This window comes from Phyllobates terribilis, unplaced genomic scaffold (genome assembly GCF_046119375.1).
Source record: "Phyllobates terribilis strain yellow unplaced genomic scaffold, ASM4611937v1 Scaffold_3__8_contigs__length_932513732, whole genome shotgun sequence".
NCBI classification, from domain to species: domain Eukaryota; kingdom Metazoa; phylum Chordata; class Amphibia; order Anura; family Dendrobatidae; genus Phyllobates; species Phyllobates terribilis.
Window position 1 is genome coordinate 142,409,974 of NW_027362763.1, and position 13,389 is coordinate 142,423,362.

The window sequence follows — 13,389 nt, forward strand, 5'->3', positions numbered from 1 at the left end:
CCCTCCTTTTGATAATGACCCTCAAGTGTGCCTCCCCTCCTTTTGATAATACTCACCGCACCCCACTCTCACGCTAAGCAGTACCGCACTGCTCCACTGCAGTCTGTGAGCCAGCGCCGGATAGTTGGCTGCAGTCTGCCTGGCTAAACTGTATAGTTGTCCTAAGGCTTATGTGAACCACTGGTGGACTGGTCCATCTAGAATTTGCCAGGATTGCTAGTTGGCCAGTCCAACCCTGTGTCTAGGTAACATCCATTTTCAGAAAGGAAAAAATAAGTTCTGCATGCTGCGCTTATTTCTTCCATTCTAAAATCAAAATGGAACCGACAAACGGAACGTCCGAACAGAAGTATGAACGTATCCTGAGCGTTGGGTGACATAAGGCATGGCATTGCATACATCAAAACTATACATTATGCATCTACAGAAGAAGGTTATCCGAATGTCTATGTCAAAGCCTCCAGTGAGGAAGTTCAATGACAAAACAACGGTATTGGTTCCCTCCTGCCTGCTTAACTGGGACCAGTGATGTGATTCCACGGTACTTTTTTTACCGTCTCACCTGAATGGACGTTTAAAGAGGAGGATGGGCATTTATTGGGGTCTCTAGTACCCACCAGCTTACAGATTTTCCTTTCATTAACATAGAAATCACTCGGGCTGAGTCGGTCATGATGTCTGACTGCTCTCAAGTACATGAACACGAGGCATTCATCTTCTTCACTTTCCTAATTCATGAAAGCAAGTGTCATTTACCGACAGTTAATAGTTCTTCACACTAATAAACAGTCGGCTGAGAAGGTTAATGGGGTCATGTCTATGATATCCGGCATCACTCACATTTTGAAAATGGAGCCTCATGAGGCCTTGGGGTTGGAGCATTTCTGTCTTGTTTGCCACAAATGGGTAAAATAATTTCCTTTAGGCCGGGTTCAGACAAGTGTATTAGTAATTCAATAGAGCTGTTCGGATGACAGTTTTTCAAGTGGTCAGAGTCCATTTAAGTCTATGGGTGCGCAAAAAAAAATTGGATCCCGTACAAATCAACTTTATAGTATCTGATTTCTACAGATACATTGCCATTATTAATATATGAAACTGTATTTAACATTGATGTATAAAATCGGAGGCCACCCGTACATTAAATACGGACACATGGATGGCACACGGATGATGAGTATCGGATGATTTTTCATACATTCATTTGACCCCTGCCTTAGGGATCATTCAGATGATTTTCTCATACTAGTGATTACCAGTGTTTTTCATGGATAGAACTTGTACCTATGCTGGTTTATGGGGTAGATCATGTGTCCTATTATTTCTTCAGACCGAGTGGTTTGCACAAAAGCACGGAGACCAGTTCGATATTGATCTGAGTGTCGGATCAAACTCGCCAATGTAAGTCTATGGATCTGTGAAAAAATCGGACAGCACCCGTGTGCCATCCATGTGCTGTCCATTTTTCATGGACAGTTTGATAGGAGAAGCTTGAGAAACCTCCAACAGTTTGTGTTTTCATCTGAGAAAAACTGATGAAACTCTGACCAAACTCTGATGATAAAATCTGACACTGACCAAACTCTGATGATCAAAAACATTGATGCCAGAGAAAAATCACTGCCGTGTGAATAAGCACTAAGGCTATGTGCCCACGTTGCATTTATGAAGCAGAAAATTTCTGCTGCATAAATGCAAGTTCTCTCCCGGAAAAACGCATGCGGAATTCCGCACGCGTTTATCGCGCATTTTTCGCGCGTTTATCACGCGTTTTCCACATGCGGAATTGCCTTGCGTTTTTTATGCATTGGACAAAGGCAATTCCGCTTGCGGAAACGCAAAATTAAATGACATGCTGCGGATTTTTGAACGCGGCATAAACGCTGCGGAAAAATCCGCAGCATGTGCATAGAACTTGCGGAATCCCATTGGGGACCATGGGGTGCGGATATACATGCGTTTTTCAAGCGTTTACGCTGCGGAAATTCCGCAGCATATACGCTTGAAAAATGCTACGTGGGCACACAGCCTTATGCTAAGTTCACATGAGCATCATGAAAGAAAAATCATCTAATTTTTTATCCCAAAAAAATGGACAATTTTTCATTACTATTGTCATTGTATGCCATCCATATGTTCACATCTGACATCTGTATGGCATCCATTTTTATACATTAGCAGATGATAAAATGTACAACACCAAATACAATTTCCTATGTTAATAATGGCAATGTATCTGTAAAAATCAGATTCAATAAAGTATAGTGGTAATTGCACTATGACATGATGCCGGCGGATCACACTGATGGTTCAATGTGACAGGGTCTCTTAAGGAGAAATTAATGCAATAAGGAATTAGCGCAATTTTTTAACACACAATGTATCCCTCCAGGGCATGTTATCCAGATCTCCCCAATAAGTCCCCCACCCCAGTGATGTGGTGCTACCAGTAGCATTGGGACTTGGTTCTAGCCTCCGGCACTTTCCCTTCTTAATATAGGAGCGATAATACTGACCGTATTTTATAAGGCATTTTCTGTGACCGCCGGCTTTTGTGCATTATGATTGGCAACATGAATATGTGCGACATGCAAACATCTGGTATGATCACGTTAGACCAATGTAGAACATACAGGATGTTTCGGCAAGTTTCTCATTCTGTTTAACTTCATTTACTCATGAGACTCCCAAAAAAATGTAGATTTATGATGAAATTCATCACAGGGTCGTTAAAAAGGTTAAAATGCAATCAAGAGGTAAAACACCTAGATGCTGCATGATATAAACTCTTCACAGTGATGCAAAATGACTAAATTTGGAAGTAAAATTCAATACGGGTCGCTGAGACCACATACCAGGGATATATCACGTTTCCAGAGTTCATCTAAGGATCTGGAAAAATAAATGCTGGGATTAGGATGTGAGACTATCTGTAATAGTAACGACAGTCAGCGCACCTAATGGAGGGGTTAGGCTGGGGCTGCACGGCGACTGTGGTTGCGATACAGGTCTCGTAGCCACAGATGGCGGCATGCTGCTGCTATAGTGTCCAAGTCGTTAAGATCTACTGCAATCGCGATAAGCAAGTTGCAAAATGTTGGAAACCTCCCAGCGGCATACAGAACTCTTTGGCCACAAAACCTGTATCGTGGCCAAAGTCATCATGTAACCCTTTAGAAATCCTGGTATATTGTATCTGAGGTGAGGCAAGTTTTTCTAAATCAGTCTGCACTTGCATTCAGTGTCGGACAGGGTTGCCAAGGGCCCTCCAGTAACCAACTCCAGGGTCCCACTTTTCAGCTACATGCAAATGTGACATTATCCTCAATCACAAATGTATATAACAATGAACTGGTTAGATTGTTAAATGAATAAGATGCTCCTTTCTTTGTACACAGTGATTCAAATATATTGTGCTGCTCATATAAGAGGGTGGTGGCCCACCAGAGGATTCTCCTCTTCTCCTTAGGGCCAGTCCAAGCCTACTTGCATTTGTCTACCATCATGGTTTTTACACTTTGGTTACTCCATTCATGGCAATATGTGCACTTATAAAAGTTACCTTATGGGATAACACGTAGAAAGCCTGACTAGTAGACAGCATGGACAGTTCTACTAAATATAAATGAGCCACACATCACAATCCTTTCGGTGGGCAGGATGGGACTTGCAGTTACAAAACCGCTGCTCCGTGCTGAAGGTAGGGGAACATCTGTTTTTTGTTTTGAGCCAGATCCCGCATCATCCCACAATGAAAGGAATGTGAGAGCCGGCGTGGTGCTGAAAGGGTTACTGTTTACCCGGCAGAAGAGCCGACTAAGCATTGCTGTGGTATGAATAATCCATAGTCTTGTCTCTGTCATTAGCTGCATGTTTGCTCTAAATTCATCCAAGCTTGAGAGGCTTCCAGGTCTGACATTGACAATTTGTAGATGGAGTCATGGCGAGGATATTAATTGGGTTATGTTAATAGAAGTGGTTACTATTACATTTATAACCGGTGCAAAAACATACAGTAGCGTGTTATACAGCCTGAAATTACACCCCAGGATCAAGAGGTCTGGCGACCAAAAATTTCAACTCCGGCTAAAGTTTAAAATAATACCAACAAATCTCTGCTCATTCCGCCATCCCATAAATTATATTTATTCAATGGAAAATATGGAAAATAGCTAATGCAATTATTTGATCTTTCAGAAGTGGGTCACCTGCTTGTTGACTGTTTCCAGTTATCAGCAATGACAACCACTTCTGAAAACCAGTGCGCCAGCCAGGGCCGCCAACCGTCCACAAGTTCCTGGCCAGTCCATAAAAAGGATGTTTTACTTCCGCTGGCCGCTAATAAATCTAGATGGGTTTGTGATTTTTTTTGGTGACCATTTTACAGCTGATAGTAAATGAGTTCACATCAGTATATTGATTTATAGACATTTATCACTTTCATTCATTATCATTCAATTTTTCCGTCAAAAAAAAAAAAAAAAAATTTGGTTGTGATTTTTTTATAAATTGTCCAGAAAAAATTAAAATTCTGATTGTTATCTCTGTGATCACCTGATTGTGAGGGATTCGGCCTATTCAGTGGCCACCGCTGGGTATTTGTATCATTAAATGTAATATATGGAGGTCCGCCTTTAGAGGCTCATAGAGCGGAGACCTCCCTGTAGGAGGTCCTTATGATGTGTTACAGAATAGGGATCAGGATTTTGCTTATACCTTTAAATATAACTTGTCACTTGCCAAAAGTATAGATTTTTTTTACCTGGTGTAAAAGCCACTGTTCTCCTGAATCTGGAGTCGTTTTTATTTTGTTTCTGCGCCTCTCCATTCCTGAGATATGGCATAGTCTTCCTTATTTATAAATCTAGTCTTTTTAGCCAAGTGGGCATGGTCCTCAAGAAGACTCCCATAGCGAAGAATTAAGGGCCACACCCACTTAGTTAAATGTCCCAGATTTTATACAAAGGGACATATCTCGGGAATGGAGAAGCGCAGGAACAAAAGAAAAACAACGCCGGATTCTGGAGAAGAGCGGCGTTTACTCCAGAAGATAAAAGAAGCTACATAAGGGCAGCGCGATGGCTCAGTGGATAACACTGCAGCGCTGGGGTCCTGGGCTCAAATCCCACCAAGGACAACATCTGCCAGGAGTTTGTATGTTCTTCCCGTGTTTGCGTGAGTTTCCCCCGAGTTCTCCGGGTTTCCTCCCACACTCCAAAGACATATTGATAGGGAATCTAGATTGTGAGCCCCAATGGGGACAGTGCTGATAATGTCTGTAAAGCACTATGGAATTAATGGCGCTATATAAGTGAGGAAAATAATTAAACATATACAATTTATATAAAAGTTAGTCAAGCGATCAGCCGATTTCTGCGGGTCTTGCTGGCAATCAGTTGTTATGGCTGCAAGGAATCTGTAATAGTCATGGACGGGATGGATCTGCTAGAGGAGGTCCTGGTCAGAAACCCCCACTTCTATGACACTCATACACCCTACTATATGGACAGGATTTATCCTAATAGGACAACTTCATATTTTCTTGAGGGTTTATCAAGATTGAAAGAAAAGAGAACATGATTGTTTTTGTGGTTACCCTTCGGTTGCCATTATGTACATGTTCTTGTGATCATATCTGCTGGCCATTAGTCATCACCATTCCTTCTTGTCTATTACGGATCATTTGTATTTGCAGCAATAATCGTCTCAGTATGAAGGTTCCTCTGGTGAAGAGATGTGTTGGCTGCAGATTACTGTGCGGTCACATTGTTTCCTGCAGTGTCATATCTCCCAGTTCTGCATATCCTGCCTTGTGATTGTTTCTCACCTCCAGAATGAGACAACTGGTCTCCTTTTTATCTGCTGTACCACGCCCCAGGGTGGGGAAATGTGTGCAGTCAGTCCCACCCATCACTTTGAATGCTTGTGCTGGAGCCTGTTTTCCCGGGCTTACATCACCGAGGCTACCAACCTTGATGATACATATCTCCCTTCAAGGACCCATCCTGCGGTCTTCTTACAGTATCATAGAAGGGACTTAAAAAATGGTAATAAAATTGTTTCATTGTATTTTTTTAAAGGTTCTCAGTGTGCTGTAAAAATAACATAATAACTTTATTTTGTGGGTCACTCCGATTATGATGTTTCCAAAATTTCTCTAGCTGTTATTATCGTTCATTACTTTTAAAAAGCAAAAAGAAGATAAAAATATAAAAAAATTGCGTTGCCATGTTTTGCTGTCCTTGAAGCTCGGTCGGGTCTTTTTTTTTGGAGGCGAGTTGTATTATCTAGGCTGGGACTGTATGGCGACTTTGAATGGGACATAGGTCACAACTACAGGTCACTTGCTACATCCCAGCATAGAGCATGAGAATGGTGGCACATTGCAAGCCACAAGGTGCCACAACAAGAAAGTTGCATTACTCTACAGGGCTGTGGAGTCGGTAAGCCAAACCTCCGACTCCGACTCCTCAATTTCCATGACACCGATTCCGAATCAGTCATACATACAGTAACTCATGTTTAAGTGATAAATTTACTGTAGCACAGATTCATCTCAGCTAAAAGTGTAGACCCTTAGATCAGGAATAGGACATTTATAGGACATTTCATAACTTTCCCAAATTCGTATGAAAAAATATTCCCCACAAACTTCATTGAACTACTGTACCTAATTTTAGGAGTCGGAGTCGGTCAATTTTATACTGACTCCACCATAATGGACTCCAACTCCAACTCCACAACTCCGACTCCACAGTCCTGTATACTCTATTGTCTTGTCAAATGAATAACTAAATATAATAATATAATCCTTTGATGGTTTTGAGGTGTAATAGTTCTTTTAACAACCTTTTTTTTTCCATCCGCAGGTGAACTTTGTAGCGTGCCAAGTATTTGCCTTGCTTGCTGCTATCTGGTTTCGTACCTACCTTCATTCAAGCAAAACTAGCTCTTTAATCAGGCATATAGTTGCAACCCTTCTGGGCCTGTACCTTGCACTTTTTTGCTTTGGATGGTAAGTGGATTTCTCCTGTATTCTCGTGTGTATCTGGTATTATTAATGCTGATTTGGGTTTTTACACTATAGTAACGTATGTCATATTTCTACACTCTACCAATATCTTTGGAAGGGAACCCGTCACCAGGTTTTTCCAATATAAATTACGGCCACCGCCTTTACCGCCTCTCTTACAGCAGTCTAGCAACCTACATATAAGCCCCAAACACCCTCTGCATAGCCCAAAAAGTACCTTTTGTAATCCCCTCATATGGTGCGGTCTGGTCCGATGGACGTTGCAGGTCATACTTGGCGCCTCTGACGCGCCCCCTGGGCCGTGGGGTACTCGTTAGCCAGGCCGGTTGTTGCTAGGGGAGATGTCACAGTGGCGGTGACCCGGTCCGTGACCCAGGGCTGTCAATAAAAGGGAATATTTACAGGGGATTTATAGTTTTTATATAAAGTTTGTGACGCCACCTGTGGTATGCGGCTATATGGAGCCGCCGCTGCGGAGCAGGTCCTCTGGTGCTGATGTTAGTGCAGCAGAGTTGTTTTAGCTCTCCACAGGTAGAGCTTAGCTCCAAGGCGTTGCAGGAATGTTATAGATGAAGTAGGTGTGTAGAGTGGTGCAGGGGATGATGGCGCAGTAATAATTCGCAGAGACAGTGGGGTGCAGTCTTCAGGGTTTTACTCACGATTTTTAGACTCCAAATTACCAGGGCCAGGGTAACTTCCCACGCCGTCCTTTGCTTTGTCAGGGAGGGGTTCAGCAAACCCTCAGGCAATTCCAGAGTACTTTAGGGGCCGGTCCCCTCTCTGCGGACTGATCCTTCCACTCCTGGTGGGTTCGGGCGCACGGGTGGCATCCGTACTGCCCGTGCCCCTGGGATCCTTTCTGTTCTTACTGCAGCCTTTCTTCCTGCTCCTCTCCTCTCTTCAGTCTGTCCTGGGCCTCTCTCACTAGGCCCTCCTCCCTGAGCAGAGCTCCTGCAGAGCTCCTGCTCCACTCACTGTTATCCCAGACTGATCTGACCTCCCAAGATGGCTTCCCTTTTTTATATCCTCCTTCTCAAGTGCTCCCCTGATCTTCTTCCTCCACCCACACCCACTACATGGTTCCCCCTCTCTTGGTTCCCCCCACTCCAGCCAGGGTCAGGGTTCAGCAGCGCAGCAGTGCATCTTGCCCCTCCTGCTGGTCTGGAGTGGTGTAGTGTTGGATGCAGGTGTTTGGGTCCCGGGCAGTACTCCATCCTTACCTGAGAGTGGGATACCACATCTCTGGGCGAGATGCAGTACCTCTGTGGCGACTGAACTCGCAGGGGCGCCACACCTCCTCTGATCCCTACAATTACTGTCCTACTGCCCTGCTTCATGTGGATGACACGTCCTACATCATCCACACAGCGCCCCCAATCTCGCTCCTGCGCAAGTGCACTTCTCTCTGCGCTGCTGAGGGCAGAGCATCGTGCTGTAATGCGCATGTGTCCGGCTTTACTTACTGGTCATTCCCTAAATGCAAAATTTGTGGTAGCTATAACTTATTAAAAGTCTCATGCTATTTCACATCACCTTTGCCCCTATGCTCAGTGGCTCCGTGGGGACTTACATCCGAAGCCCTGCAAAACAGGATTCATTTGTTTGCGCCGATGGGGCATTGGTTATCATGATGCGGACGGAGTCACAGTGTGCACTCTTGGACATAATTTTTGCCTGTATATGCACAGTGAAAGGGGTTAAAACTACATTTTAATTAATAGATCTTGGAATAAAAATAAGTTCCACAATTCCTGTGCTGAGATAATCTTATAAATGTGCTCCGGAAGTGTACTGTGTAAAGGAAGGGCCGAACTGTACCCCCAATGGGGCTCAAGGGATGATCTCATGACTCAGGATGGTTCTAGGCCTAAATTTTGGGTACTAAAGGGTTAATGTAATAGGATGAGCATGAAGTGGGAAGATTAAGGGAGGGGTTATAAGGAGATATAGGAGTATGGGGCTTACCTGATTGGTAGGGTGGGGGGGTTGGTCTTCAAGAAGGGGTGTTAAAGGGCTTGTCCTTATTGGACAACCATCTTCTGTGGTGGCCTTTGTACCCGGAACATCCTGCCCGCCCTTCCCTATTATAGTTCACTTTCTTAAGAAAATTTATTAAGGATTTCATGATTTGTCACAGTGGTTGACGTAAAAGGAGGGGTTTTTTAAAGGAGGTTGGTTGCACTGAAGGACTGAGGAGCCCAGTGCAGGGATGGGTGACTCCCATCGGGTTTAAGGTTCTTACAGAATTGTAAGCGAATCCCTACCGGGCTAATTCTCAGCGGGACATTTGAGTACGGGCAACATTCAGCCGGGGCCCCCGAGCCGGTGCGGTATGGCTGGGGGCTGGTGTGGTGGAGATATTTCATTGCGGTCTTAAGAATGGTTTCGGAACCTTCAATCCCCCCCTCCTTTATGGTGGTCAGTTAATATGGAATTTTTATTGTTAGATGTTTTTGTTATGTTTTTTCATTAAATAAATTGAGGCTGCTGTGGCCTTTATATCCAAAGTCACGCAGTGTGGTATCCTGTTTATTAGTTAAAAGATGGTAGGCAGATGGGGCTGCCTATTAGTTATTAAGGCCTTATAGTCACACATTCCGAAGTCATGGCTGTGTCTGACTGTGCAGGAACATGATGATCCAGAGCCGGCTTTAGGGAGTGAAAACTGGGCACTTGCCCAAGGCCCCTTACCCAGAGATGAGCCCCCTGCTGTGAGCATGGCCCACAGGGGCATAACGATTGTGGTCGCAGAGGTCGCGACTGGGCCTGTGTGGGTGAGGGGCCTGCCGATGCCAGCGCAAACTTCAACTGGATTTATGTCCTTGGATGCACATTCAGCTGAAGTGTATTGCGGCTCAGAGACCCACCGGGTCTGTGCGTTGCAATACATGCTGGCAGCCAATCAGAGGCCAGCAGCTGATGTCGGCGTGCACGTGACTGGGAACGCATGGCAGTGACATCATATGGCCAGTATGTGAGTGCTGTGTGTAGTATATGGCCAGTATGTGAGGGCTGTGTGTAGTATATGGCCAGTGTGTGAGGGCTGTGTGCAGTATATGGCCAGTATGTGAGGGCTATGTGCAGTATATGGCCAATATGTGAGGGCTGTGTGCAGTATATGGCCAGTATGTGAGGGCTGTGTGCAGTATATGGCCAGTATGTGAGGGCTGTGTGTAGTATATGGCCAGTGTGTGAGGGCTGTGTGCAGTATATGGCCAGTATGTGAGGGCTGTGTGTAGTATATGGCCAGTGTGTGAGGGCTATGTGCAGTATATGGCCAATATGTGAGGGCTGTGTGCAGTATATGGCCAGTATGTGAGGGCTGTGTGTAGTATATGGCCAGTATGTGAGGGCTGTGTGTAGTATATGGCCAGTGTGTGAGGGCTGTGTGCAGTATATGGCCAGTATGTTAGGGCTGTGTGTAGTATATGGCCAGTGTGTGAGGGCTGCGTGCAGTATATGGCCAGTATGTGAGGGCTGTGTGTAGTATATGGCCAGTGTGTGAGGGCTATGTGCAGTATATGGCCAATATGTGAGGGCTGTGTGCAGTATATGGCCAGTATGTGAGGGCTGTGTGTAGTATATGGCCAGTATGTGAGGGCTGTGTGTAGTATATGGCCAGTGTGTGAGGGCTGTGTGCAGTATATGGCCAGTATGTTAGGGCTGTGTGTAGTATATGGCCAGTGTGTGAGGGCTGCGTGCAGTATATGGCCAGTATGTGAGGGCTGTGTGTAGTATATGGCCAGTGTGTGAGGGCTGTGTGCAGTATATGGCCAGTATGTGAGGGCTGTGTGTAGTATATGGCCAGTGTGTGAGGGCTGTATGTGGTTTATGGCCAGTGTGTGAGGGCTGTATGTGGTTTACGGCCAGTGTGTGAAAAAAATGTTCCTGTGCTGGAACATGGTCTGATCATACCACAGCTCCTGGGCAGGGAAGAAGCAAAAGAGTATACCGACATTACAGCAGGGGATCACAGCTGATTCTTTTTGTGAGGAAGCAATGTTTTCCCTCAAAGAGAGAATCATTTGTGATCCCCTGCTGTAATGTCTGTATACTCTTTTGCTTCCTCCCCTGCCCAGGAGATGTGGTATGATCAGACCATGTTCCTGCACAGTCACACAGCCATTACACAGTACACAGCAGGGGCACACTTATAAGATTATCTCAGCACAGGGACATTTTTTTAACACATCCAATTGAGAAACTTATTATTATTCAAAGATCTATTTATTAAAATGATTATTAGAATTAACTTTGTTTTTAGGAAAACCACTTTAAGGCGGGCAGAAAGTCATAGTTGACTACGTGCAGTCGCCTTAAAGGGAAAGGGAATCTCTCTGGGTGTTCCATCACCCCTCACTGCTTATGTGGACATGTAGGCCTTTGAAAATATTAATTTACTTATGCAATCCATTGATCCGGGTAGTGCACTAAAGCTGGGCCATGGAAAGCAAGTATGTTATATGAAGAATGACGGGGCCTAGTGTGCTGCGTTATACGACTGCAATGTTCCCCTCAATTATTGTGCCGCGACTGAAAAGCGTAAATTTCAACCTTTGTTAATGACAGAAGATGTATTTCCAAAGTATCGTGCCTGCTCTCCTCTGAATGTTCTGGTAATCAAGTTCTATAGTAAAGAAACATTTGTTTGATAAACTGGAATCTCTGTTACTGAAGAATGGATGGATTCCCAAGTTACATGTCAGCTAGAAGTATCCGGCCGCCTGGGAAAGTGGCCAGTAGCTGGTACACCACACACACATGGAAGGGATCCATTTTCCCTGTTATTTGGTGTTAATGTGATTACCAATCAGTGGGACCGTTACAGCACTAGGCAGGCAATCGAACCAGGGAGGCCACGGCTGCTGAAGTGCTCCGATCATGCCCAGAGCATTTAAGCCTCATTTGTGTAAAAAACTAGACATTGTATTTTCAGTAATTGAGCAATGTATTGCATAAGTAAGTGTATGGATTGCACTATGTTTCAACGACCTACATGCCTATATAAGCAGTTTGGGTGTATGGGAAGAGCTGACAGATTTCCTTCAAAGGGACTCTGTCACATCCAGAAACACTATTTACCTGCAGATATAGGGTTTAAATCCAGTGTAGCCGGCTAACTGGAGAAAATGAAGATATATTTTCCCTGCAGCCTCTTGATACCAGTCATTGGGGCGGTGCAGGGAGCGGTTACAGTCACTGCTCACTACACCGTGCGCGCGGGTGTAATCGCTCGTCAACACTTGGACAACCTGCTCTGCACACACATGCTGCACACATACACTGAAGCGCTTGCTGTCAAAGTGCCGGGGAGTGATTAGGGGGCGCTCACTCTGTAGTGAGAGGTGACTGTAACCGCTCCCTGCACCGCCACGATGACTGGAAGCAAGCAGCTGATGGGAGAATAAAATGTAATTTTCTCCCTGGAGCCGCTGTTCCAGTAAGCCAGATACTCAGCGTTTATATGTTATTTACCTGGAGATTAACCCTATATCTGCAGGTTGTTATGTACACGCCCGGACTGACTGGCGTGTGCGTGATTTAGTGATTCCACTGTGCCATGAACAGGAGAGTGCCTGGAGAGGCGTAACTAAGTATCTACCCGATCCGACCAAGGTCGCACGACGGCATACGACACCTGTGCACCAGGGAGGAACCGAGCAGAGGGACCAGGTGCGACTCCAGGTCAGACCCCAGACACGGCTGTTGACCCACACCGGGGAATACAGGAACAGGCAGGTTAGGCTGGCACACTGACTGGTGGGTATAGGCAGGCACGGCTGGTATACAGACAGGCGGGCACTGGTAAGCACGACTGGTATGCAGGCAGGGGGTACTGGCAAGCACGGCTGGAGTGCCGACAGGGAGGCACTAGCAGGTTGGAGCACAGACTGGATAAGGTCCAGTACAGACTGGGACTCAGGAACAGAACCGCAGATGCAGTAGACAAGCAGAGCAGAGCGAGACCGCCTGGAGCGGTGAGCAAAGGCAGGGCAGAGCGAGACCGCCTGGAGCGGTGAGCAAAGGCAGAGCAGAGCGAGACCGCCTGGAGCGGTGAGCAAAGGCAGAGCAGAGCGAGACCGCCTGGAGCGGTGAGCAAAGGCAGAGCAGAGCGAGACCGCCTGGAGCGGTGAGCAAAGGCAGAGCAGAGCGAGACCGCCGGAGCGGTAAGCAAAGGCAGAGCAGGCAAGAACCGCCGGAGCGGTGAGCAAAGGCAGAGCAGGCAAGAACCGCCGGAGCGGTGAGCAAAGGCAGAGCAGGCAAGAGCCGCCGGAGCGGTGAGCAAAGGCAGAGCAGGCAAGAGCCGCCGGAGCGGTGAGCAAAGGCAGAGCAGGCAAGAACCGCCGGAGCGGTGA

The 13,389-nt window shown here is 45.8% G+C and overlaps 1 protein-coding gene across 2 annotated transcripts in view; it reads left to right on the forward strand.

The window, feature by feature from the left end:
* Nucleotides 1-13,389, forward strand: part of MBOAT2 (membrane bound glycerophospholipid O-acyltransferase 2) — a 254,036-nt gene that overhangs the window by 66,527 nt on the left and 174,120 nt on the right. For both annotated transcript variants that reach the window (XR_012318348.1, XM_073674185.1), the window contains exon 2: nt 6,870-7,015. Coding sequence is in view for 1 of the 2 variants with exons in the window: in XM_073674185.1 (XP_073530286.1) it covers nt 6,870-7,015 (146 nt within the window). In the remaining variant the exon portion in view is untranslated. The remainder of the gene's footprint in view (nt 1-6,869; nt 7,016-13,389) is intronic.